At 36.8% G+C, this 26,492-nt stretch overlaps 1 protein-coding gene across 1 annotated transcript; it reads right to left on the bottom strand.

Annotated features, from left to right (window-relative positions):
• Window positions 1-1,158: 1,158 nt before the first annotated feature.
• dhx36 (DEAH (Asp-Glu-Ala-His) box polypeptide 36) lies at window positions 1,159-26,492 on the bottom strand. The gene is made up of 25 exons (XM_066709490.1): window positions 25,854-26,492; window positions 24,304-24,440; window positions 23,350-23,512; window positions 23,171-23,209; window positions 20,319-20,489; window positions 20,101-20,180; window positions 16,230-16,304; window positions 15,692-15,858; window positions 14,677-14,758; window positions 14,200-14,340; window positions 13,945-14,050; window positions 9,910-9,997; window positions 9,641-9,696; window positions 9,381-9,445; window positions 8,566-8,709; window positions 7,435-7,552; window positions 6,469-6,567; window positions 6,060-6,233; window positions 5,660-5,746; window positions 5,104-5,187; window positions 4,810-4,909; window positions 4,617-4,707; window positions 3,070-3,190; window positions 2,122-2,274; window positions 1,159-1,822 (listed from the first exon to the last, which is right to left on the bottom strand). The coding sequence occupies exons 1-25, from the start codon at window positions 26,100-26,102 to the stop codon at window positions 1,637-1,639; spliced, it is 2,976 nt and encodes a 991-aa protein (XP_066565587.1). The 5' UTR covers window positions 26,103-26,492; the 3' UTR covers window positions 1,159-1,636.

Below are 26,492 nucleotides of genomic sequence, written 5' to 3'. Positions count from 1 at the left end.
GGGGGACAAAAGGTGTACATTGTAGTACAAAAGTAGTTTTTTTGCACTTGAAGGTCACCTGCCATCAATTGCCTTTCTTTCCAATAAAAAAAATGAAAAACAACATGATCATTTCTCTAAGAGTGAGATAGGGACAGCACTACATAGCTTATTAGTGCCATACTTATGAAAGGTAGTAATTAAACATTAGGTTAATACAGAAAGGGAACAATGAAGAGAATGGCATAATGCTGTCATTGCATGTTTGTGAACTGTTTACAAGGCAAAATACTGATTCTGTTTGACAAGTGTAATTTCATCTCTCTAATGTATATGCAGAATTAACTTTTCATTACAGTAGCTCCTTAAAAATAAAACCTGTGTTGAATGTTTACAAAAGAAACATATCTGTATGGTCAGCATGGATGGATGAAGGGCTAGATTGTGGTTTAAAGGCACACTGCAAGAAAATGTATGTCTTTGCATTGGTGAGTGGCAAAGAAATTTGTATTTCACATCAAAAATACACATTTGCTTTTATTTTTGTAAGTAATTGATCATATAGATTGGGCTTGGTAAGGATCTCTACTGTACACAAAAAGACACCTGCATCACCTTAGCTTCTCCTGCATCTTCTGCAATGTCAGTGGACTTGAAGCCCCCTGAGAACCCCCCCACAACCAGGCCCTCTCAATTAGTCTTGATAATCCTGCTTCTCCTACCTCCCTTTTGCAGGTTCTGTGCCAGTAATGTTCTACAGCCCAGGAACAGATGCTCAGATCCACACGCTGTGTAAGGACACCATTGGTTTCCTAGAGCACAATAGATTTTACACTTGTAATTCAATAATGTTATGTATACTGTAGTTTCTACCAAAAAAAAAAAAAAACAGAAGTAGTGTCGACTTACTTGTGAAATCAAGTCTCCATATAGTCATCACAGTTGTTGTCCATCCGTGTGGATGACGATCGTCTGTGACTCATCGCTATTGAATCTTGTAGCTGAGCATGCTCGTATAGCTGTAAAGTCTATATTTAATTACAGGAATACCTTCCCACTCCCAGGACATCTGTCCACTTTTTCTCCACAGAAGTAATAATGGAAAGAATAAGCACGTTCCTAAACATGCATACGCTGATGCTGTGTGAACCTATTGTTGCGTAAAAGCCATAGATAACATTAAGGCAGACAACAATTTTAATTCTTCCCAAGTTTTTTTTTTTTTGTCAACAACATGATACCAGATACATTGCGGTAATTGTATCTCTATGTCAAAAATGCTCATGCATCAACTTTAAAGTACAGACCGTTCACAACTACACCAAATTCTTGCATCTTTTCAATATCCTAAGGAACATTATAATACATCAAGCTTAAAATAAAGCTATTTGAGACGGTGAATTACAAATTAATATAACTAGACGAAACATCATCCATAAGGCTCAAAGCGTCTTCCTTACATCTTAGGATTCTTGAAACAAGACATGCTACATAAAAAAATAATGAAAAAATGAAATAAATCCCAAAGCAAACATGAATTTGGTCTCAGAGTGAGTTTTTCTTCTTTCCTTTTTTTAAATACATAAAAATGTCAGTGAAGCTGATCTGTAGAAATTCTCCTACTTCAAAAGACCAGTTACAAGCCTGTTCGGGAATGTTAGTTGTAGTAGTCTTCACCAAAGCGGGGGCACAAGCTCCGGGCCGCAGTCGTCTCCTGTGTGGTTATGAGGTCGATGATGGCCGAGATGACTGCACAGTCTTTCGACCGGGTGTCGTTCCAGTCCACCGGCTGAGGGTTTTTAATCTTCTCTTGCAGGAGCCTATCGAGCTCCTTCTTTAAATCCTGTTCACAGAAAAGACGTAATGAGGCACAGTGATTCGGTGTAAAGGTATATAAATACATATCTTTGAACAATTTCTCAAAAAAAAACATTTTGGTGTTCTTTTGTTTTCTGAATTCAACCTATTATTCAATGTCAATGGTGTAACAAGATGCCATCAATATCCAGTAAGATTAAAGGAATAACAATCAGTTACGCTACAAAATCAATCTGTGATCGTTTAGAGAACAAATCCAATAAAGTGCTGTGTTGCCATGAAAGATATTACAGCGGCATTTCGGTTTCTCCTTGGTACACCCACCTTTACTAAATGCGCTGTCTTGGCTGGAGACTGGAAAACAATCCACTCATCTACAGCGATTGTGTCTTGGTCCTGGTCTTTTTGTATGGAGATATCACCTCCAAAGAACAGCAGAGAAAAAGGGGAGACTTCTGTGCAGTCATACAGGAAAATCTGCAGGTGAAAGATCACAGTCACATACATCACATACACTTTAGCCATAGGTACATTTTCAGTTTCAAATATAGGTTAGAAAATATATATACAGTATATGTAACAACAGTCTGTAGATTGACTGTCTACTATATATACTGCCTGCCTGTTTTAATAAAGTTACTCGGTTATTTAAAAAAAAAAAAAAAAAATCTTCATGAAGATTGAATCTGACAATTAGTCGCTCAATTAATTTGAATGAAAATGATGAGGATAAAGACTTTTACAGCCCTCCAGGTCTAGGGCTGCAGACCCTTGATCTTTGGGATCCCCAAGAGAATCATCAAGTGCCAAACTGGAGCCGAAGCACTAATTTAGAGCGGTGGGAATCACAGGAGCCTTATTGCTACTCATATCCCCGACTCTCTAGCTGAACAGTTATCTGCCTCATGCAGGTTTTCTGATATAGCACTATGGTAACATTCACACTACGCCACAGGCACTGGAGGAAGAAACCAAAAGAGAATCTGACAATTTTGTAGCACCTCTTAATTGTAAGGACATTTTTTTTTTTGCTCTCTCTGAGAAATGCCTTTGAAAATTCGATTACATCAATGCACTTCCACAGTCCCGGGGGGATGGAGTAATTACTTGCCATGGAGCTCCTTCACGGCAACGCCGACCGGGTATTAAAAAAAATAAATTAAAAAAAATGTAGTGTTGGGGAAGACGCCAACTTTCCTGTGTCAGAACGGAGGCTGCATGATTCAAACAGGGCGTGTGTTTATGTGCAAATTAAAAGTGGTCTGAACTTACATTACTTGTCTTCATCTTCAGGTGATAGATGAGCCAGGTGTAGTGAAACTCAGTCTCTTCTGCGTTCACTGACTTAGGGTGGATGCTAACTTTGCCATCTTGTTTGGTGTACACCTTCACCCTAACAATGGATAAACAGAATGTGCCATTTACACACCAAATTCCCCCTGTTGTATTTGTAACTAATCAATATTGATATTGATATTGCTTTTTGCCATTATATGGTTTGATAAAACACTTGGCTTTGCAGGGGAACTACAGCATCTACTTGGAATGTGTTCTAGCCTCTTACAAGTGTATTTATAGATTGGATGACCCATAAGGGATTTAATTACAGCTCAGCTTGCTTAGCAATTTAAGCCATTTACATTTTTATAAAGCTGAAGGCTCTTGTACAAATTGAGTCACTGTAGTAGAAAAACAAATGTACACAATTTAAATAATACTCTGTGATAGGTGAGAGAATTCACCCCAGATTAAGGTAACAGAGCATGACAATAACCCAGTATAGATAACAGCCTACAGCTCTTGGAACCGGAAATTGCCGAAAAACAGTAGGGAAGTTCACCTCTAGTCAATGTCTAAAGCAATTGGTCAGTTTGCTTTATATCATGCATGATACCAGCTTTCAATGCTGCTTCAGCACAGACAGACAGACAGACAAGACCCCCATTGATTCTATTTTCAGTTGGATCAGCAGCATTCCAGAACCCCCAAGACAAATAGTGACCAAAATAGAAAACTAATGCAATGGATTAACAAGTACTTAGCACATTTAATATTCTGAAATGAGACTTGTATTGCCTAGTCATTGTACCGTTTGATTGCAATTAAGCTGCGAGAGAAATTAGTTTGTAACCAAAAATATGGATGTGAAAATGGGACTTTAGGAGGCTGGGCCACATGTTTTGTTATAATGAATGGGTTTTATACAAGTCAGAATAATATTGTTATATGTTCAATTGAATGAATTACCTGCAAGGAAACAACAAATCTAAATATAAGCTTAAAGCAGAAACATTTATTAAAAAGGCAGACATCTAATCTGATTTGGCTGGAGTTCATTTGAGAAATGTATACTGTAGATGGGATCTTGACCATCTGTTTAAATGTTAAGAAAATGACTATTCACTATTCAGCAGCAGGTTATCCTTTTTGCAAAGCACACCATGTGTAGAATTTAAATTCAACATGCAAATAAGATCAGCTTGCCTTCATTAAAAAAACAATAAAAAAAAATGTTATGCCTTAAACATGTATTATTTTAGGCTGTTCAAATATTGATGTGGTATTATTCCTGAGGGGTCACAACCAGGTCTGTAAAAATCCAACATGTTGACACACACTTAACTGCAGAAACGATGACTGTATAATACAAAAGTGCACTTTCCTGACCTGAACTCCTCTCATAATTCCTGCTTCGAACTGCCGACAGAGACAGAGACTACATAACAGTTATCTCTAAATGCAGAATGTAACAGATGCAGCATGGTGGTACTCTTCTACTCTTGTTTAGGAGGGGGGTGAGTGTGCGAGGACAGACTTACATTTTTCGCTTCTTGCTGAAACTAGGTCGTATCTTGGCAACTTTGGGGTACAAGCCAGCACAAATCACAGCTTTTATTAGCTTCTCGTTGTCTGTGGGAAGATGTGAAGTTCTCAAGTTAGCCGCTTACGGATAAACCCTCTACATATGATGTGATGATTTTAGAAGAAGCATCGAGAGCAGACTTGGTTTACCCGAGTTGATGTTGGAATTGGGGTCTTTGGGGTTTTTGCTACGGACGAATCCAGCTGCCAGCAGGTGCTCTGCAAACTGTGCTTTCATATTGTGCAACATCTGGAAAGCATAATTGAAAAAGCGATTACATTTAAATCTTGGCTAGATTGAATAGTACCATTAACAAAATTATTCGCTTTAAATTGCACAAGCTAATGAACACAATGGAGAATATTCACTTTTTTTTTCCCTTTCTTTCTCCTTCTTGAGGATTAAACTGTGTGAAGGCTGTTCAACAATATTATTGTGACTACCTGGAGTGTGTTTGCAGACAGAAAGTTCTCCCAGCAATAATCTCGTTCTGCTTTGTAGCCCCGTCTCTTGGCTTCCTCCCATCCCTGAAAACACACATTTAAATGACTCTAGTAGGTAGGTAGGTAGTAGGTTACAAAAAATATACATCACAACTCAATCAAAAGGAAATGTTTTTGCATTTTATTTTACTTCTCTAAAAACTATCCCTGTAAATCCCTGTACATTTGAGAGGTGTGGGGTGCTTAGGAGTTATTTATGAAATGCAACTTTTTAAGGAGCTTAATGTGTAAATCATGGCTCCTTGCGGGAATCTAAAAACCATCCCAGGTCACATAACCAAAAACTATAAAGAAGATGGACATGAGTTAAATTTAAATTGACAAAAAACAGGGCATCTTAAATAAAACTTTAAGAGAATACACATATCTACATCAAGGACAACAAGAATTTGGTCATTCATTACAGAACCTAGATAGAAAAATACAAGATGCATCTTACCATTACAGCAATGTTTAATGAATATGTATGTAAATATAGTTTGTAAACAGATCTTACCCAAAATGCATTCACAATTGTCAGGTGGTCGCTTTTTGAGTTTTTTGACAGTACTTTCCTCTTTGTATCTGCAACCTTTTCCTTACCCTAAACAAACAAGAGAAAAGAAGCTTGAATCATTGCCAAAAAAGGTAGCATTATGCAATGTGGATAAACAAAAAATAAAACTTATCTTAAAAATAAAATCACTTGATCTATTGAAGGGATTACAAGGAAGTGTTCTTAGGAGGGGTTTGGGGATATTTACTGAAACTATTTAAGCTTTTAACTCATGGTATAATACGCCCCAGGAACACAACATGCAATTTCAGTTTAATTTCATCTGCAAGTTTCGTCAGGATCTTATTGCTCAACTATGTATGAAATGATGCGAGCACATGACACGGCTGCATGCATGTACCAGGGGAATGACGAAGGGATCTCGGAAGCTGAGGCTGGCGGCTATGGTGAGGACGGGATCCAGGCAGCTCAGTAATGCCCCGAACAGGATCATCTTCCCAATGTGAGGCTCCACAGGCAGCCGGGCCAAGTGAAAACCAAGGGGCGTCAATTCCTCGTTTTTATCCAAGGCATTCTGAAAGGGGACAGACATTTAGGTCAGTTTTTTTTTTGTCAATATTTTGAAAACAACATTGTTAAAAAAGCTAGAAAATGTATATGTGCAAGTTTCCAATTTTGCAGATGATAAATGTGTTAATCTGTGAGGGAGGTGTCTGTGGCTATTTATAGCATGTTAACAGTTATTGTTTTTTTTAACTGGAAATTAAGTATAATAAATGAAGTGTCCAGGGTTCAGTTTGACTCCTCACCAGTTCAATCAAGTGGGTTACTGCTAGTTGTACAGCTGATTCTGAGGGGGGGTCCAGCGCTTTACGAAGGAATGATGCAATTCTTCCCAGCTTCAATATCTGAGAATGGAAATTGGCAAAATACATTTTTATAATTCCATTCCACATATAAAAGAAAACAAAACACAAATGTATCTGAAATTGTAACCAGGTAGTTTTCAAATTTTCGAAAACAAAATGCTAGATTTTTCAATTTTCATATTCGGTCTATTCTGCCCATATTGATATTGTTAGTGTAACAAGCATCTTTTTAATTATTGTCCTTTTCATCAAACAATATAATACAGATGAAACAAAGCATTTACATTTTTACATATGGATGCGCTAGTGAAAACGAATCTATACCAGAGTATCGAGCGGTTTGTGAAAACTAATTACAATCAGCTTTGGTCACAAGATGCCTATTTGCAATTGACCTCTATTCAAAAGATTCTTCTTGAATCTCAGTGCCATTCCTCGGTGTAAAACCAGAAATGTCTAAGGGATATTTTTATTTATGTGTAGCTCAACTCTCCAAAGACATACATTTTGTAAAGAAAAGAAAAAACAAAACTGACAAAATCAAATTTCCCTTAAATTTTATAAAACACTGTGATGCCCTGTCAATGAAATTCTCCCCCCCACATTAACCTGGCTGACTGTCATACCAGTCACTTTGTAAAATAGATGAATCAATATCATTCTGCATTAAATAATAATCAATTGCTCCGTGTCTCGATTTAGAAGACAACATAAAATGCCTTTAATACTTTATTAACTCCCCCCTCCCACACACTCCCATCATCAGTCACGTTGAAGAGACACTTTTTACACCCAAGTGTTGAATCAGAATTGCAAAAGACGCAATGATTTCCTTGCCACTGAAACTGAATGGAACAAGAACTGCTGTGAACAGTCAAAAAGTGTTGTGGCCAAAATCTGCAGCACCTTGATCTGCAGACACAGCTCCTCCAGGGGAGTCCTCATGATCTCGGGCAACTGATAGTCATCCAGGAGGCTGTTTCTCAGAGCATTATACAGATGGTAACATTTTCCAGGCTGAACCCTGCACAACACAAGAATGCAAAGAAATCCACAGTCAGTCATTATACAATCAATTACTTACAATAATTTAAAAAATAATAAAATAAAAATAAACAGGTTGCTTGGATTAGCCCACAAAACCACAACAACAGAAGAGGAATATCACTTCTTCCCACGCACTGAAAAAGCAAGTCTGAAACACTATAAGTGCTAAAATATGCCATCAGTCAACTGGCACCTGAAGGCGGCACCGCACTCACAGCAGAAGCAGAGACTTCCTTAGTGGCACTTTGAGGAGTTTCACAAGAGTCAATCAGCCGTCTTCAGCGTCCCATTGAGAAGGACAATCACAAGATTCCCCTAGTGTACCCGCCATGCAAATTAAATCATTCTTAGTTTTTTTGCATTGAGTCGTGAGTTTATTTTGCTGTCAATGAGTGATAAAAACTAGGTTTTGGAACAAAGCGAATGATCTTGAGGGACTTGCATAATAAATAAATTCCACAATGCGAGAAACATGAAAAATGTCATTCTTCCCCATTATCCCTCTCCCCATCAATTGCGTCCATCAGTTTTGCATAATGGAAGCACATTCCTTAGCACTCGATACTTACATCTGTGATGCAGTTAATACATACAGTTCATAGTTGCAAAGGATAAATGCTCACTAACAGGGATGTAAACAAATTTGTGAACATTATTTTTTAGAGAAATAAGCTTTTTGTCCATTTGGAAAACTTCTGGGATCTTTCATTTCAGCTCATGAAACATGGGACCAACACTTTACATGTTGCATTTATATTTTTGTTCAGTATACATGCAACCAAAAAGAAGCGATGAATCATCTATTACGTTCCGATGTGAGAGAGTCCTTCTTCTACCACTTGGGATAAAATTTCTTGCAATGAATAAAAGGAGAGACTGGGTAAAAGATGTGAATATTCAAGATTTAAAAAAAGCCTGTTGTGTCTGAATTTTCAATGCCAGGAAATGGAACGGAAAAATCTAGAAACGGATTGGAAGAAAAGCACCTACCTCCCGGCACGACCCTTCCTCTGTTTGGCATTCGCCAGGCTGACCCACTCTGCAGTCAGGGTGCTGATGTTGTTCTGAATGTCAAAGTTAGTCTCCTTTATTTTCCCTCCATCTATAACATGAACAATATCATCGATGGTGATACTGAAAGGGAAGAGAAAAAACGGGTCAATGACAACTCATCTCAGTTTGGTGAGTTCCTAATTCAAAATCTCTGTTCGTGATGCCAATTTTATATTTTATTCTATGACAAACTTGCACAGAGATTAGTTATAAGCTACCCTGCTCCAACGGTTCAATAAAAGAAATGCAATGTGTATCTGGTCCGATCATTTCTGCGGGGAAATTAAATCTTCCTGCAAACCTCAATTCTTTTTCAAACTATTTTATTTATTTAGGCCTGTGTCTTTCTATTCCCAAGCAGCCCTGTTTGATCAAACACCAAAGAATCATTTCCACAAAGACGTCATTAACTACTGACAATTTCTCATGTGAAGCATCTCTTTCTGAAGATATTAGACTTAAGAATTTGTGTTTTTGTGTACAGTGATAAAGAAAAAAATAGAAAACATATTGCAGTGCTGTTAACTGTCATAACAGAGCTTTATTTTACTTTTACGAAAGAGATCTCTCAACACTTGAAGGCTTACATTCACTGGGCGACCAAATCAATATACAATGAAGTGTAAAATGTTCAGAACCCAACCCAATCCTTCATCATATATAGTTCATAGGCATTATAAATATATATGATTTCAAATTGTCACCACATATACTGGCAACCAATGACTTAGATTTGCAAGAAGGCACTATACCTGGTCTCAGCAATGTTAGTGGCAATGACAATCTTTCGCACACCTAGAGGAGGCCTCTTAAAAACCTGAAAGGAGACAAAACAATTCTGTGCTTCCAAACTTAGGTTTTAATTTATGTTGTTTGCCTTGAAAAAACAAATACTTCAGCTGAAACGTCAACATTGTCCTCCATTTTATGGGTCTCATTTGAGAAGTAGTTAGTCATTACATTGCAGCATTTGGAGGAGGCTTCGCCCACATTGCTCCCAGGCTGTGATTACCTGAGTCTGGTTCACAGTCGGCATCAGAGAGTGGAGGGGAATGATGATGAATTTGTCTGAAAAGAACAAATACAGTAAGTAAAAGAAGATACTTTTTTTTTTACGATAGTACATGTCGGATGCGAGAGTGGATGAGAGAAATGATGCTTCTATGGGAACAGTCTTTCTTTTCTACATGTCAGTGAATCAGTGCTATGTTGTAATCAGTCAGACCCTGATGATGTCTCCTTGCTGAGAACATCTGTATTAATATGAATGTATTGCATTACCTGACTTAAACATTTGCTGAGCCATCAGAAGATCATTTAATCCACTGATATTGTCCCAGCCAGGCAAGAACACGAGAATAGCACCATCCTGAAAAATATAAAATATTATAATTCCACTTTGTTTTGTTATGAATAAACCAACACATTTTTTAGTACACCCATTGAGACTTAACTGCTAGGTACATTTTTTTTTTTTTTTTTTTAATTAAGCATTTCAAGTTTTCAGTATAATTCAAAGGGTTCATGTTTATATTTTCCAACAAATTGCTGCATTTGTGCAATTTACACACACTGCAGGCTAAATGTATCTGTCCATAATTAATAACCTGACTTGCTTGTGTGTGTGCTTTGTTGTAAGGTATAATTTAAGAGCACAGACAATAGTATACAAAAACAATGTAAATGCACAAAGAGGGTGAAAAACAAATGGGGTCCCGTCTTTTTATTACGCTCTTTTCCTCACTAGCTAGAATTCGTCACCGACAATTTGCATATTCAATTACAAAATACATACTGACTGTCTCTGACTGACAATTTATTCAATGAAGGCTCAGACTTTCCACTGTCAGTGTGAAGGAAAACTGTTTACATTATCTGGTGCAGTACACCAGGTGAATATTTGAGGTTTATTTTTATTTGTGGTACATATTGCATTTATTTTAACTAGTCATCTGCTGGTATATTTATATTTTACGAAGTTATGACACATTGCACAATTGTGTAACTTTGGGTATTGCCTGGTGACCTTAAAATAAAAAAGATACAGGTAGGGAACAGAAAGTGTTTGAGAGAGAGAGACAGGGAGGAGGGTGTGTGTTTAAAATAGGGCTATAACACTTATTGATACATTTACATAAAACAGTTTATACATATTTTATTGAACTCAAAATCTGAAATATATCTTTTTAAGAACACAAGTGGTATAAAAATAACAAGGTCTGTACAAAATACATAATCTATATTTTTCTGTCACTTTTTTTTTTTTTTTTTTTTTTTTTTACATTAAAAGCACTTTAAGCAGCACAATAACTTAGAATTCAAAGCAATAAGCAATCCCACACGGAGTCTGGATGTGGGTGCGGTTTTATTTACTGAATTGAACGCGTACTTTGAAAAACCGACTACAACTGCTGTGGGTAACTCTGTAGGATTTAATAAAAGGCTGTTCTGGAAGCATAGGACATTAAGAAGTATTTGATCTAAATCAAAAGAGACCGTGAGTATGCAATTTGTAAGTGAAAATGCAAATTGGTGATGAATTGTACCTGGTGATGAAATGTCATAGACCCAAATCAAAATATATATTTACAGCAATTCTGATATTGAAGATTCCAAATTAAATTAATTCCAAAGGCAAAGCAACTTATTTCACCCCTTACAGAGAACAACTATCCAGAGGTCTCCTGGGAAAAAAGAGAACAGAGCAGTCTGTACCCTGCAACTGAAGACAAGGACACACATGTTTATCTGTCCAGAAGTGAGCCTTGACTCCACACAGCAGATGCACAAGGAATGAGAAAGCACGAGAATGACAAGTAAGATAGCAGGGCAGGCAAGAGAGTACAGTTTCACATACTCTCCTATCTGCAGCCAAAAGAAAGTTCAAAGACAAAATACAGAAATGTCTGCTTTCTTGACTAATTCCCTCCAGTGCCTGGAAGTAAGCTCTCGGCCTAGGCAGCACTCTATAAATAATGAAGATTCAAGTTGGCATGGGGCAAAAGAGCATTTGGTCGCACAGGCCTGAGCCATGTCTCGGGCTATAGCTGGGGAGAACAAACATTCGATATACTTCAATCAAACTCTCCAGTGTCGTCTGTGCTACCTGACTGACAAAAATATCGATCACCCGTGAAAGGTGTCATACCTTAGCTATTTTAAGACAAATTGGAAAGAACAGCAGCTTTGAGAAAAAGAGGGGGGAAAAAAACTAATGGAAAAAACACCTTGACTATGGTAGACAAGTTGCAGGCTAAATTTAAATATTTCAGATGAAACTCCAAGTGTGGAATAACATTAGCCAAGCCCACACTTTTTATTCTATTTCATCTGCTTATTTTTATATTTATTTGTAATAACTGGAGACTGGTAAAAATATCCTTTATGCCCAACACTGCTAAAAGACATTATAGCACTACCTGCTGATATGAAACACGTTTAGAATAATTAACAAAAGGAGAAGATGCAGCAGCTATCTTTCACTGGCATTTAAACATCTTCTCTTTTCCAATGCCTTGTTTAATACAATTGAAATGTGGAAAATCTGCCTATTTTGAATAGGAGAAGAGATATCAAGACTCACTTAAAATGTACACATCAGAGAAGAATGAGTAAAGATACAAATAAAGGGGGGGATTATTTTTTTCCCATCATTGGGAAATTCTTTCCAAAGTGCTGCTTTCACCTCAAGAGCCATGCAAAGATATTTTTACCTTATTTTTTTCACTCTGCTGATAAAATACGGTTTCTAATATGGGAAAGTTATATATATATATATTTAAATTTCCCATATTAGAAACCGTATTTTAAAGTATGCATTATAATTATGAAGTTACAAAAGCGGCTTATTTTATGTGCTTATTCCTGGCAGATCTCTGACCTAGTTTCTTTCATTTGAAAAAGCAATGAGACAGAAGAAAGCTCGATATTCCCAAACCTTATGCTTAATTAATGGTAATTAATCTCTATTCTCTGTAGATGAAATCTCCATGATCGCACAAGTGACGATAAAACTACCTTCACCATTACCTCTGACGAGCATGAGCTCTCCCCGAGGATGGAGCGAGAGGCAATTAATCTCAAAGAGAATATTTAGTTACCAAATTTAAGGACAAAACAGAAATGATACAGCTATTTGAATTCAGCTGGCAAAAAAATACTTGGGGTCTACATTTCCGACTGGAACTCTTCTGAAAAACCCAAAGTCAAACCACGGCTCAAAATATTTCTAAACACACATAAATTAAAATTCAATTTCCGTAGTCAGGTCAGAAATGACAAGGCGAGCATTTAATTATCAAATCTACATGAACAGGCATAGGCAGCCTGCGAGAAGTATGCGTCATTCCGACTTAAAGTAAAAAGGTTTAATTATAGTCTTAGCCGTCTTAATTTTATTCCCCACCCCTTTGCCCACTGAAACAGAACAAAAGATTACTCATAATAATGTAATAATTGTATTTACAAACACCACATAGCCCAACTGATTCATAAGTCTTAAGTTCTATCCCAGAAACTTCACCGAAAAAATAGGAAAGCTATGTGACTGTCTATTCATATCAAGTGTGAAGAGAAAGGCATTAATTAGTAAAGTTTATATTACTATTATAGCCTGGTCTCTAATTTCAATATGATAAAACGAAAACAATGCATCTTTTCCCAACATGATGCACATCAGTATATTTTATTAAAGACTTCCTTAAATAAGAGAATGCTTTCGAGAAACGAGAATTGATCACAAAGCATACATTCCACAAAGAGCACCAAACGTAACCTCCACACGAAAGCAAAAGAGTGATGTCAGATTGAGATTTTAAAACATCAGAGGCCCCCTGGAACTAAGGCCATTAAAGATCAAGGACAATGCAGCCTGAGAGCTATTAATCACATTACTTACTGTCAGGCAACTTCACAGCCGAGAGAAATTGCCTCCCTGAACTGCTAGGGACTCGGTACAGTCTGCGTCAGACTCTTTCAAGGTACATATCAAACCAACAAAACCGCTCAGACGTTTACTGATAATGCTATCAGATTAAGCACAGCTCCCCAATCATTTGTTAATTCCTGAAACTGTAATCCGTCTTTTACCAGGCACATCTGACAAATGAAATACTGTATTAAAGTAAATTCAATATTTGACAGGCAAATGTAAACAAAAAGGGAAAAACATAATTGTATTTCTCATGTTTTCATTGAATGTCTGGATACAGATTAAATGTTAGGTTTTACAGCCAACCACGAGAAAAAATACACAGCCGTCACTTTCGGTGAAAACTTCACAGCTGCATCATGAAGCCAAATAAAGCAAGAACTCACCTCTCCATTCAGTACAATGTACCTGATCAATTCTACAATCAGGGATAGGTCGATTTTATCATCTTCATCCAACATTTCCAAGACCTCGATGGTGTTATCCGAGAACCTAGAAGAAAGTGTGGTACAGTTTGGTACAGTGCAGTGTTGCAGAGTACAAACAGGTCTTCTGCTTTTGACTCGTTTCCAGGTCTTTAATGTCCTGCACACTTGAGTCTGTGGTTCAGCCATGTGAACAGGTGGTGCCGGCTGGAGTACCTGTCTCGCAGTTTCCTGGCATAGCAAGGCCAGCTCTCCTTATACTCCTCCTCTCGTTCCTCCTTCTCTGGCCGGGACATCTGCCCCTGCATGAACCTCTTCTTCCAGGCCGGTCTGCGATCTTGATTCTGGGGACGGTACCTAAGAACGGATAGGGGAGGAAGCAAGTTTTTACTGCCCCCATGCGCATACTGTTATTCCAAGTCCAACTCAAATGCATCGACTGCACCTCTGCACAAGATACCACATTACTTTACATGCAAGATACTAATTGATTGGTTTGGAGGGGTGGGTTCTAAAAAGAGAAAAACAACAATTTAGCCAACATCAACTAGGCCATGGTTATAAAGACTTAAGTTACATCATACAATGTATATAGTTTAAGTCTTGTGTGAAAATACAATAAATAAATAACTGTGGTTCCAAACGTAATTGGTTTTAATGCATGTAATAGTTAATGGAGACCTGGTGGCTAACCTTAGCATTTCCACTATATCTTCCAACAGGTACTCCTTCACTGGATAGGTGAAACCAGGTATGTGGATCATTGGTGCTTTATCTGAAAAAAGAAAGTGCATGAATAAGTAATAATAATAGGTTATATTGATTGCCCCTATCCCCTTCCCCTGAGCTATTAACTATGACTTCACATCTTGTCTGTAAATATTAGTTCACAAATCTAGGATGTAGGACTTGTATTAACTGTATATTTTCTTATGCACTTATATAATTTTGAACTTTTTTACTATGCTTTGATCTGTAATTCTAGACTGTATTGCACTTTTAAAATGCTCTTGTGTTTTGTAAATCACCCTGGATAAGGACATCTGCTAATAAATAAATAATATTATTATTATTATTATTATTATTATTATTATTATTAATAATATTATTAATAATAATAATAATAAAAAGAAGAAGTAGTTGTTCAAACCATTAACTGGCAGTATTCATTTTTTTCCCCGTTTGGAAATGGTGCTTCTTTCATTCTGTCGGCACTCAATCAAGGCCAGTAAAGACCAAGGACAGTGCTTTCATTTAGGTCCCCAATCAATACTGTACAATTTACTGACAGCCTGAAATAATAGATGTATTTACTGAAGAATTCCCAGGGCACAGATCACAAGGAAGGGAAAAACCACTACTCTTCTTATTGAGCTCTTTGCCCTACTACATGCTATACTGAGATATTGTTCTGGATTGTAATACCTCATTTGATTTGCCGTACTTCCAGCATCTTGCACTGTTATTGTGCAGAACTGTATCTACATTATTAGGTTAATGAGGGATCACAGATTTTTCTTACACCTCTCTACTTCATATTGTGTTGTGCCAATATTAATACATGTACTCCCTTGTCACCCTGGATAAAGACATCTGGCAGTATCTTAATGGAGTTACCATGACAGATACAAGTGTAGGAATCAGCAGGATTGAACAAAAGACTATATGCTATTACTGAGTTTAGACTAAAAAAAATAATTAAACCAACCAAAATATTTTGAAAACTTCTCTGCATTTAAGGTGGCACTCATTAGGATGACTTTCAAGTCATCTCGGAACGTGAGCAGATCTTTCACTATTGTGAGCAGCACATCGGACTGCAGGTTCCTCTCGTGAATTTCATCCAGGACTATGTGACTGATGTTTGACAAGTGCCTGAGAAAGGAGGGGGCAAAGAAAAAAAAAAAAAAAACAGTTGTGACATATTTAGAAGCCTAACATTCTGTCAGGAGTGCGAGAAAAAAAGATTTTTCCTTCTTAAGATTCTGTCCACACCTCGTAATTACTTTGTTTTTTGCTATGTTTAACATACACAGAGTATATATACACACAGAGATATTCTGCATTAGAACAAAAATATATTTAGTCAGCATCAAAAATGCAAAGAGAACATCAAAGTAGATCTGATTTGACAGCAGGCCTTGAATCTCCTTATGTGGGCATTTATGTGCTAGTACTGGATTTCTTCAACAAAACACACTACCAATGAAGGGAGAGAGAGAGAGAAAAAAAAAAAGTGCACTTACGGATCTGACCGGAGCCATTGCAAAATGATGCCTGTTGTACAATACAAGATAGAGCCTTGTTTCCTTGGTAACTGGCTGTTCAAAAAAAAAAAAAAAGTATTAGGGGGAAACAAAATGTATAGCAGGTGCTTTTCTATTTTCCCCATAACAAACATTGTTTCATTTTTATGGAACAGTACATTTCTTCCTCTGAGTTGTTTGTGTTTTTGTTCCTGTGTAACTCAAGTGTTGTCATTTTTGAATGTGTGTGTCGGGGGGGTCGGTTGGGGCTCTCCATCATGTAAGTGGTGAAATTACTCTTTAAAGAGTCTCTTTATCTACCTAGCGATCAAGAGACGGCGATCACACAGACTGTGGCATGAAGACCATGATGTTTTACACAGTTCAATTTGAAGAAAGCACACGGATATAGATTACAAAATCAATTTAATGAGATACGTATGTTTTCAACCTTTATTGAACCTATGGAATCTAAAGCAGTGAAGTAACACATATGTCTCTGCTACTGTAGATAAGTGGATTATACAACCACCTGTATCACAGAATCATAAAAAAATATACATTTTTTTTCTTTCTTTTTTCCTCCTTTGTGGATAATAAAACTGGTTGTTACTAAAAGATGTACTAGGCCGTTGTTATTGATTGTATTTTACATACATTATTTTTTCCAACTAAGAAATTAAATGCAATATTCCAAATGCACTCTATTAAGATTAGATGCATTTTTATTTTTCCTATGGGTTGCAAGAAATTAATTTGGTAGTTTTTAATGTTTAATGTTTACCACATCCTACATGCATGTTCACTTACACAAATATTACAAAAATCAATTAAACGGTAATCGTGAAGTGTGCCATGCTTATTCACGATTCATATAAAACTGCAATTTCTTCCGATATATATTGTATATTGTATTGTATATTCCGAGTATTGTAACAAGGGTCAATTTCAACTAAAAGTATTTACAATGGGGCAAGCTACCTGGAATATTTAAATGTAAGTCTTATTTATTCAGGGTAGGAGCAATTTAAGAAAAACACTTATATACTTCAATAAATCAATTTGACATACAATGCAAAGACGCTATTTTTCTGCCTCAAAACTCCATATTTAACCAAATGATTACCCTCCTGTCACTAATGGTAACAGAAAAGCAAGCTTGTGGTGTGCAAACGATGCTCCCTTCCGAGAATGCATCTTCACTTTCCTCTGATGCAATATTCAAAGGTGACCTTTATAGGAGCTCAAAGGCAGTCTATGAGCCAGCATGTAAAATAACAAATAGCAACTTGACTTCATCTTAAACTCAAACCTCAGGCAACAAAGCGTCGTTAATTCCTTGCCTCCTGACGTACTTATTTGGCAGTACAAAGAGCAAAACAATATATAGTGAAGGAAAAACAAAAACCTTCCAAGCTGAATTTAAAAACAAAGACTGTCAGCAGATAATACAAACCACAGTATGGAGCTGTGGGAAGGTTACAAATGCAGAGAATAACTACAAATAAAACGTGCAGAGCTGAAAAGAACACTTCTCTTGCTTGATTTTAACTTCATCCAGGTAGTTTCCTGGATTGTTGGTGCATCATTAGCAAAGAAACACTGTCTCACACAGTCTTTTATTTGAAAGCTGAATTTACTTAAATGTCCAGTAATGATACATTGTTAGCATTCTGCAGGTGGCTTTGTTAACCTTCTGATGACCTCCCTGACTTCCTCCCCCAAAATATATGACATCTGAACTACCCCTCACTATCAGATCTCTTTAGGCCCTATAGCAATCATACTTGCTCGTCTGTGAATTTCTGAAAGTCATTTTTGCTGTTTAGGGAAGAAAAAGCAAAAACAGCACTGCATGCTGTATTCCAAAAGGGTACTGCACTTCTACAAAAAACACATATTTGTTGTGAAGTACAAACTACTAAGTGAAGTACCATCCCTGAGATGACTTAATTCATTTATAACACTCAGAAACCCATACTTTGTAGTCAACCCAAAATGCTACCAAGGGACCAAACATGCTGTACCCCTCCAAAATGTTCTATTACTTTGGTTCACAGTTTCTCTCCCCACAGAAAATGACCTTGCTGTACAGTGCAGATCCACATGCATGTATTAATAGATCAAATAAGTACTCCCTCCAGCAGAGTACAGACTGAAAACTGAAGCCCCTTGACAAAACCCTTTACAGAACTCCACAGTCAAATTATGAGTTTTTTCTTGCTTGAAGGATTATTTTTTTTTGTATCCTTTTTCTTTTTCTGAATTTGCCCTGGAGGTAAAGTAGTCAGAAGTCAAAGGACTGAATCCAAAAAGGGCTTAACTTGGCTGAACTTTGCGGTGACTGTTTTATATCTGTCAGGATCAGTATTGCAATATGGGAGCGGGTGCCTTGCTTGATGCTGAACTTTCAGCAAACTAGCTGGAGTAGGCAAAGACTATTATGCAGCTCTGCCTTCCTATCTACTTAACGATGCATCAATCACAGCTACCCTCCCACTGCATTGTTAAAAAAATATAAATAAAAACATCACTTTTGGTTACAGGGAGAAAAAAAAAAAAATCATCAGATATCAAATTCTTGAAATGTATTGCTTCCTCCCCCACACTCTCCCAAGTAAGTGTTACGTTTCGAGTGACTGTCACTTTCAGATCCAGCTCTTCTCTCACAGCTTTCGAATTAATACTTTGGTGTGAATGCAGTCTTTAAAATTAAATGAAAGGACTCACAGAAAGTGGCACATTATATATATATATATATATATATATATATAAAAATTAAAAAAAAACAACAGCAGTGGGCCGATGAGGATAGCACACTGAAAGGAATTAAAATATTCAGACTTAGGTAATGAAACACAAAAGCAGTTTTAGGTAATATAAAGGGTCCTAAGGAACGATCCATTATTGTATAAAATGCCTGTATTGCACCATTTATTAGCATTCAATCTATTCAGACAGCAGCCTTTTTTTCCACGGTGCTTTCTGCAAGCAGACAACATTACTAACAGCCATACATTGTTACGGAGCATTTGTACAAAGAGGAGCAGATTCACACTGCCAGCTGACAGGACATCTCATATAAAGCAGCAGACTCTGTTGTGACAAGGGGACCAGTTTTTCTCTAGTTTTCCACAAGAGCTCTCACTGAATTCAAGACGGTTTCCTAATTAGAGAAAGCAGGGAACAAGGCAAGGAGCCACACACAAACTATCGAGGTGGAAAGGAAAGCAATCAGCTAAAATGTTACCAATTATGTACGTCTTAGGCCAGCTTTTTAAAGACTAATCACTAGAGTTTTAAAAGTAATTGCAAGGTATTATGTCTCTTGTTAAAAAACATAAGTACAAAAATAAGCCATTAAAAAATAAACAAGACATTTTCTTTGATTCATAAATGAAGTGTTATCAAATGACATGATTTTCTGTGTTATATGAAAACAGGAAACAGCTGTTACTATTAAGGTAATACTTGGGCCCACAATGTCAAAATATGTAGGTAGCTCTTTAAACTACTGTAATGTTCAGTTATTCAGGAGAGCACACAACAATAGTATAATTATATTGTTTTAGTAAACCTATAAAAAACAGTTTTGAACTGAAAAGTTAAAAAAAGGTTTATTCTTTCTAATTACTGTATTTCCCTAGTCCTATTTGCTGTATATAGTGCATTTCATCACTTGCTCATTCATACAAACAATATGAGTACATCTTTATTATATTCAATAATATTATTCTCATCAACACAGGGTTATTTCCTCTGCTAATTCTGCATTTGTAAAGTTTACGTCTGGAATCCAGTCTCATGTTTTTGTGGTTGCGGAGAAGAAGGTTAGCAAAAAGCTGTACTAGAGACAAAACCTTTCACTTACCACTGCAATCTGATCTGATACCCAGAGGAATTTCCATCTCCACAGCTTTCTGCTCTCTCTACGGCCACTCTTTCTGCTACCTAAACATCAAGGGAAAATGATTACAAAAAAAAAATGATCGAAAGATAACTGACTTTAGAAAGCATGACATTCTTTAAATCTAGTTTCTAATACATAGAAACAGCTCAGTTTTAGCTTTTATTTTTTAATAGACTTACAGAAATGGCACTGATCCTGCGGGGCTGAGTGCAGACCACCCGGCACAGAGAGCCCATCTCCCTCTCGATATAGTCATCCAGGATGAACTGAGGGACCTGGGTGGTTTTACCACAGCCGGTCTCTCCACTCACCACCACCACCTGATTCTTTCTTATTAAATCAACCAGCTCCTACAACAGACAGAACGAAAGACAAACAATTATACACAAACACACACACATACATACACAATGCATATGTTGTCAGCCCCTGTGAAATATTTCAAATACAAATAGTGTAAACCAATTTTTCCAATTTTTGTTTTTATTCAAGTTTCAAGTTTATCACTGTTATATATTAAGGTTGTTGAATGTCACCAAAGGAAAATATATACATTGAAATATACTGATTGCATATGTATTCGGCCCTCTAAGTCAGTACTTGGTGGAAGCACTTTTGACAGCAATTGACTGCTGTTAGTCTTTTAAGATTAACAGCTTTGGGATGGTGTCATTTGTGCCAATTCTTCCTCTGAAAAATTGCTCCAGCTCTGACAAGTCTGTTGAGGATCATTGATGGACCGTAACCTTCAAGCCTCGCCATACATGTTCTACTGGATTCAAGTCTGGTCTTTGGATACTTCAGGTTACTGTCCTGCTGAAATATGTGACTCAAGCAGGTTTTCCTCTAGGATTCACCTGTACTTCAAATCATCTAATTTCCCCTTAATTCTGAAAAGCTTCACAATCCCTGCGGATGAGAAGCATCCCCATAACATGATGCTGCCACCACTATGCATCAGAGTTAGGATGGTGTTGACTGGGTGATGGGCTCTGTTGGGCTTAGTCTTGTCTGACCACAAAACCTGCTGCCACATCTGCAGTATCATTTACTTTACAAGTAAACAGCCTATTTGGGAAATAGGATGCACACACACCATGTTGTCCTTATTGGATTTTTCATTTCACAATAAATTATCTGATTAGGATTTTGTTGGGAACTTGTTTGGATATATTTCTGTGTGTATCTTAAATTTTGTTCAGTAATCTTCTTGTCTACAGTACAGATATCAGTATTATTAAAAAAAAAAAAAGTTACATGCAGATGGTCTAAAGAGGCATATTGTTGACACTTTAAAAAAATTGTATTGCTGAGTAAGGCACTCCAATGAAAAAAGCATACACGGTATTGGCATTGGAAAAATACTAACCTGATTCCATTAGTGACACAACATTTTTCAACAACATTATCTCCCCATGCCCACTGACTAATAACACAGTTATTGACTGAACTGCTTTCAGTCATAACACTGAAGGTGACTGTATTATTACATAATACAGTCTTATCCTTCTAAATAAAATATAGAGAGCACAACCTTGTATTTTATTCAGGAAAATATTGAAGAAATAATAACCCAACTACATTAAATGTTTCCTGCAAAAATCCTTTCAGCCAACAAGGAAGAATTATTAGAATACAAAATTATACAATATATTTAACTTTTTCTTTTTGGAGGTGGCATAGTCACTTCAGGCTACAGTGTTGGGATGACATTTATTTTTAAATAACCAGTGTTTAACAAAATACATTACTTTGGGCAGATGGTACTAGAAGAAGAAAGTTACTATTTACCTTGCGAACACATTAGATTCAAAAAATCACACACAGAACATAAATGACTGTGCATCAGCCTTAGACACCAGCGGAGGCGAGGGGAATTAATCAAGTGGTGTAATTGTTGGAATGCACTGCGGTCAAAATGACCACTGCAACTTGTGTTGTTTTTTTTCAATGTGAGAACGCTTACTTGCACTGCACAATCAATATCCACTGCACATTATAAAGGAGAAAATAATAACTCAGTCTTCACTATTTTTCCCACAGCCATGGGCACAGCAAGACTTCATGTTGTCTATGGAAACTATAATTACAATCAAGGAGTATTTGTGGGTTTTCCACTATCTAGGAAGCTAGAACACCACATTCTGAAACCCTGAAAGAGTCTACATGCTGGCTTTTGACATCCGCTATTATTCTGTAAGGTTTCGATTTTAGTTTTAAAAGTTGCTTGTATGATAGAATCAATCTGGAAGAGTGCTCTATATCTTACTTATACTTTATAGCAACGTGGCAGAGCTTGTGACAGCCTGTATTTATGCCTGCTTGAACAAAGGTGATGCATGTGCTCTTTAACTAGGCTTCTTATAACAAACAAATAAAAACAAAAATACTAATACTAATAAGTGGACCACTATATATTCTTGCAATTTCCTTACTCATGTCTTGTGCATTTTCATATAAATGATCAATAACTAACCCTTAAAGTAATCACCTAATTTTTCAAGTATCAGTGATCATAATATTCATCTGATTTAAGAAACCATAACGGAGTACAGTCATAAATATTTTGTAATCTGAATACATAATGGGATTACTTTTGGGACAATTTTGGGTCATTAACTCACTGGGGTAAGATAATGGCAGACTCTCTACTAAGTTTACTCGTCAGGGCAAATTGGGTGATTCCTGATTAATGTGCTGCCAGAAAATGTTAGAGAGTTTTCAAACTTAAAGTATGTCACACTTGTTGCAAGTTTGCGATCAGGAAAGCCCTACAGATAACCCTTGCAGAAATCACAGAAATCCACCAAAACATCCCCCTGAAGGGATTTTGTGTATTCTGGTTTGGAACTGAAGGTCTTAATATCATTATTCTTTTCTCAACCAGCAGACCAGCTTCACAAGGTAGCATGTCAGCAGTGCAGACTTTAAAGTTTCTTTGTTCCTTGCACCTTGCACCTTGCACTTTGTCTGGTCTTTTAACAATCCACTGTATTGTTCAAAAAGCAGGAAAGATACAGAAACATCTTACCCTTCTCATTCCATATGAAGGAAGTTTCTCTCTGAATTTCTGAAATGAATAAAATATTAACGTTAGACTTCAAATGTGAAATCACTTATGTCATTCAAAGTATTATTTTTTAGACTGTTCAAAAATGTGGTTTAAGCAAACATATTGTTAATGTATATAAAACATTAATAAAATCTTACCAACATTTCCAAGAATTTAGGATCAGACCTTTTCTTCTGAAGGTCTCTTTTGATTTCTTGGTCAAGACTAGCATCTCGAACAATATCCTGGAACAAGTATTCCAAGTCTCGATCATTTATGTCTTTTGTATCCTTTTGCGAAAAACTATCAGAACCGAAATATCTGCAATGAAAATAATAATAAACAATAATTTAAAAAACACAAATCCTGTTATTGAGTATTATTTGAACATGCATTATAGTGTTCCCTCCTACAAGAGAAGATGAGTTATCATTACCCTCTCAATATAACACTGATGCTTTGATTAAAAAAAGGCAATCCATCACACTTAAAAAAAAAAAAAAGTCTTAAGAAACTAAATGATGGCCTTCACTTATTCAGTTCTATAAAACATACAGCAGCACACAACAACATAAATGTAGGTGAAACTTCTAAAGTAACCTTCAGCAAGACACAGATGTATTTGGTAATGGAGCAAAGTTTCAACCAAATAATGTATAATAATTAAAGGAAGATGATTATTCTCTAACATTTAAGACACAAAAGGACAAGGAAAGCTAAAAAAGTTAATCTGCAGATCAGCCTGTTCCCAAACTACATTATTTATAATACATTATTTTTTAATGAGGTCTAACAAACTTAATTAAGAACATATATTTCATACACATACAAACAAAGTGCAATAAGCCTTTCAAGGTTAAATTAATTTTCTTCTGAGCCCTTATCTGTTGCCAATTATACAGACAGGAAAAAACACACATTTCAGAAGGAGAGATATAGCCTACCAATATAACGAGATTTAAGGAAACAGAGAGAAGTCAAGAAAAACAAAACAAAATGTGTTTAAGACTTGGGTGGACTTCTGAAGCAGTACCCTGGTGCAGCTCGAGTTTGTGAACCTTGTACACACTTACAATGTAAGCCCAAGCAAAACTACTGCCTTGCACACATACCTCTGGCTGTCTCTGTAAGCCTGGGGGGCTTGTGATGTTGAAGGAGGGGGGTCCCTCTGGGGTGTGGCAGTCTGCACAGAGCTCAGGAGCTGTGTGATGTGCTGCTCCCGGGATTCATCCATCTGTACAACAGCTCTCTAAACAACAGAGACCACCTGAACTTGCAACATTTTCCATAATGGGATTTCAATACAACTGAGAGAGCACTACACAGTGCATTTCAACTCTACTGAAGTTACAGCATGCACAATTTTTTTCTTAATACCTATATTATATCATCATCTTCATCACATTCGATCCACTGCTGGATGAAGGCCTCCCCAAGATAGTACCACTTGTATGGATGTACACATTTCTTTCGCAGGTCACGATTTCATCTTTCCATCTTTTATGTGGTCTTCTTCCATCTCTCAAGATGCATAAAGCTTATTTTGCCCATCTTTGGTCAATTGTTCTTGCAATATGTCAGATCCATTGTCATTTTAACATTTTCATTCTTTCAATGATGTCACACACTGTTGTTTATTCTCAGATGTTTTTGTTTTTGCCTACATCTGTTCATGCTTCTTTGTGTTTCTGTATCATTTTGATGAGGTCTCAGAGCCCTAAATGGACACGGGTGGTATACATTGATCAAATACTTTTTTCTATTTTTGGAATTTCTTCCATAAGATCTCCATCTGAGCTGATCTGTTATCTTCAATTCTTTTCTAATCTACAAAGATGACACTGGCAAATCATAAACTGTTAAAATAGGCTCGGTTTATCTTGATTTATTTTTCATCACAGTACAAAGTCTTGAACATTTCTAAACATGTTGCATTGAAGAGTTTTGGAGAGATTGTCTCCTTGGCATAAGATAAAAAGTTCTCAAGAAACAAAAGCACTTATGAAGAAAAGAGAAATAAAATACAATCAAGACCCCCATTCAAAAGTTAATTTAATTGAATTGTGCATAACAATAAGTAAATGTAATACTGAAGATTAGAGTTGATCAATAACTCAATTAAAGAAACCATTGAAAATGGGAACATAACAAATGTAAAACATCTAATAGGAAAGAAACACATAATTGCCCTGATTGCCATTGCCATTGAAACAAATCCCAGATAAATAACTCAATTGTCAACCTCTTTTACAAGAAAAAATAGCAGAACTGCCCATTAGTCTACTTCTAATTGCATATTTCAAGTACAACAGTATTAACACTTCGACCAACCAAGAGAACAATCAAGATTCAGAAGTGGATATAACATGATGGGTCATATTCGAGTCGCCCAATAAAAACATGTAAAAAATGAAGAGAATATGAGCTTACTCTACAAAAAAAAAAAAATCATTTCATTAAATATATACAGGTTCAGTCATCAGTACTCTTATAAGCAATCAAAACAGTGAGAAACCCTACATCAACCTTATTCAATACATCAACAACAATGCCAAATCAACGTGTTATAGTTGCTCAATTCCATTCATGTATTATTCTCCGTGTTGCAAGTGTACTTGATATTGTTAATGGTATGGACTGTATCTTTACCATAATTACCTACCGACTTTCTCTCCTGATCTTTCCTTTTCATCCCTCCTCTCTTGGCGTACCACAGACCGATCTCCCTGCCCTTCAGGTGGCCTGGATGACGGCCACGGGCTCCCCCGTCATCCTCCCTGGGGTCCCAGCTGGAGGGTTTCTGGTATCCTCCTCCACTCGAACCGGCCCCTCGATCCCAGCGCTCGTCGCTGCTCTCCCCGAATCCGCGACCCCCTCGCCGGCCTCTTCTACCCCCATATCCATAACTCATATCTGGAACTCGTGGAAGCACCCAATCTTCTATTGTAAAACGATCAAATACGGGTATCTTATAAATACCGCGTTTTAATGAGTAATATCACGGTTATATTGATATTACTGTATTATTCCCGCATCAGAACTTTTCAAGCAACCTATTGCAATTCGCTTAGGAGGTACAGTTAACAAAGCAACACGCCTGTACGGTTCTGGATCACGATGACAATGGAACCGAGTGATAACAACTACTGAGGTCTCGGTGGTTTAATTTTTACCATTAACTATATGTGTTAAACAACTGTACAATCGCATTTTGTTGCGATTATCAGAGTTATGTTTATTTTTTATTTTTCACTACGCCGGATCCTGCAGCAGCAATCCAAACACATCCGCCGTCGCATTT

The sequence above is a fragment of the Amia ocellicauda genome, chromosome 7 (genome assembly GCF_036373705.1).
Source record: "Amia ocellicauda isolate fAmiCal2 chromosome 7, fAmiCal2.hap1, whole genome shotgun sequence".
Taxonomy (NCBI): domain Eukaryota; kingdom Metazoa; phylum Chordata; class Actinopteri; order Amiiformes; family Amiidae; genus Amia; species Amia ocellicauda.
The sequence above is the reverse complement of the archived record's forward strand: the minus strand, read 5'-3'. Positions and strand labels throughout refer to the sequence as shown.

Bases quoted from the DNA above. Each gene is read 5' to 3' on its own strand.
- dhx36 (XM_066709490.1), bottom strand. From the start codon at position 26,102: ATGAGTTATGGATATGGGGGTAGAAGAGGCCGGCGAGGGGGTCGCGGA. The intron at 14,051-14,199 runs GTACTCCAGCCG...ACTTTCTTCTAG, and splicing joins GCCAGGAAACTGCGAGACAG to GTTCTCGGATAACACCATCG. The intron at 8,710-9,380 runs GTATAGTGCCTT...CTTCCCTTTCAG, and splicing joins ACTAACATTGCTGAGACCAG to TATCACCATCGATGATATTG.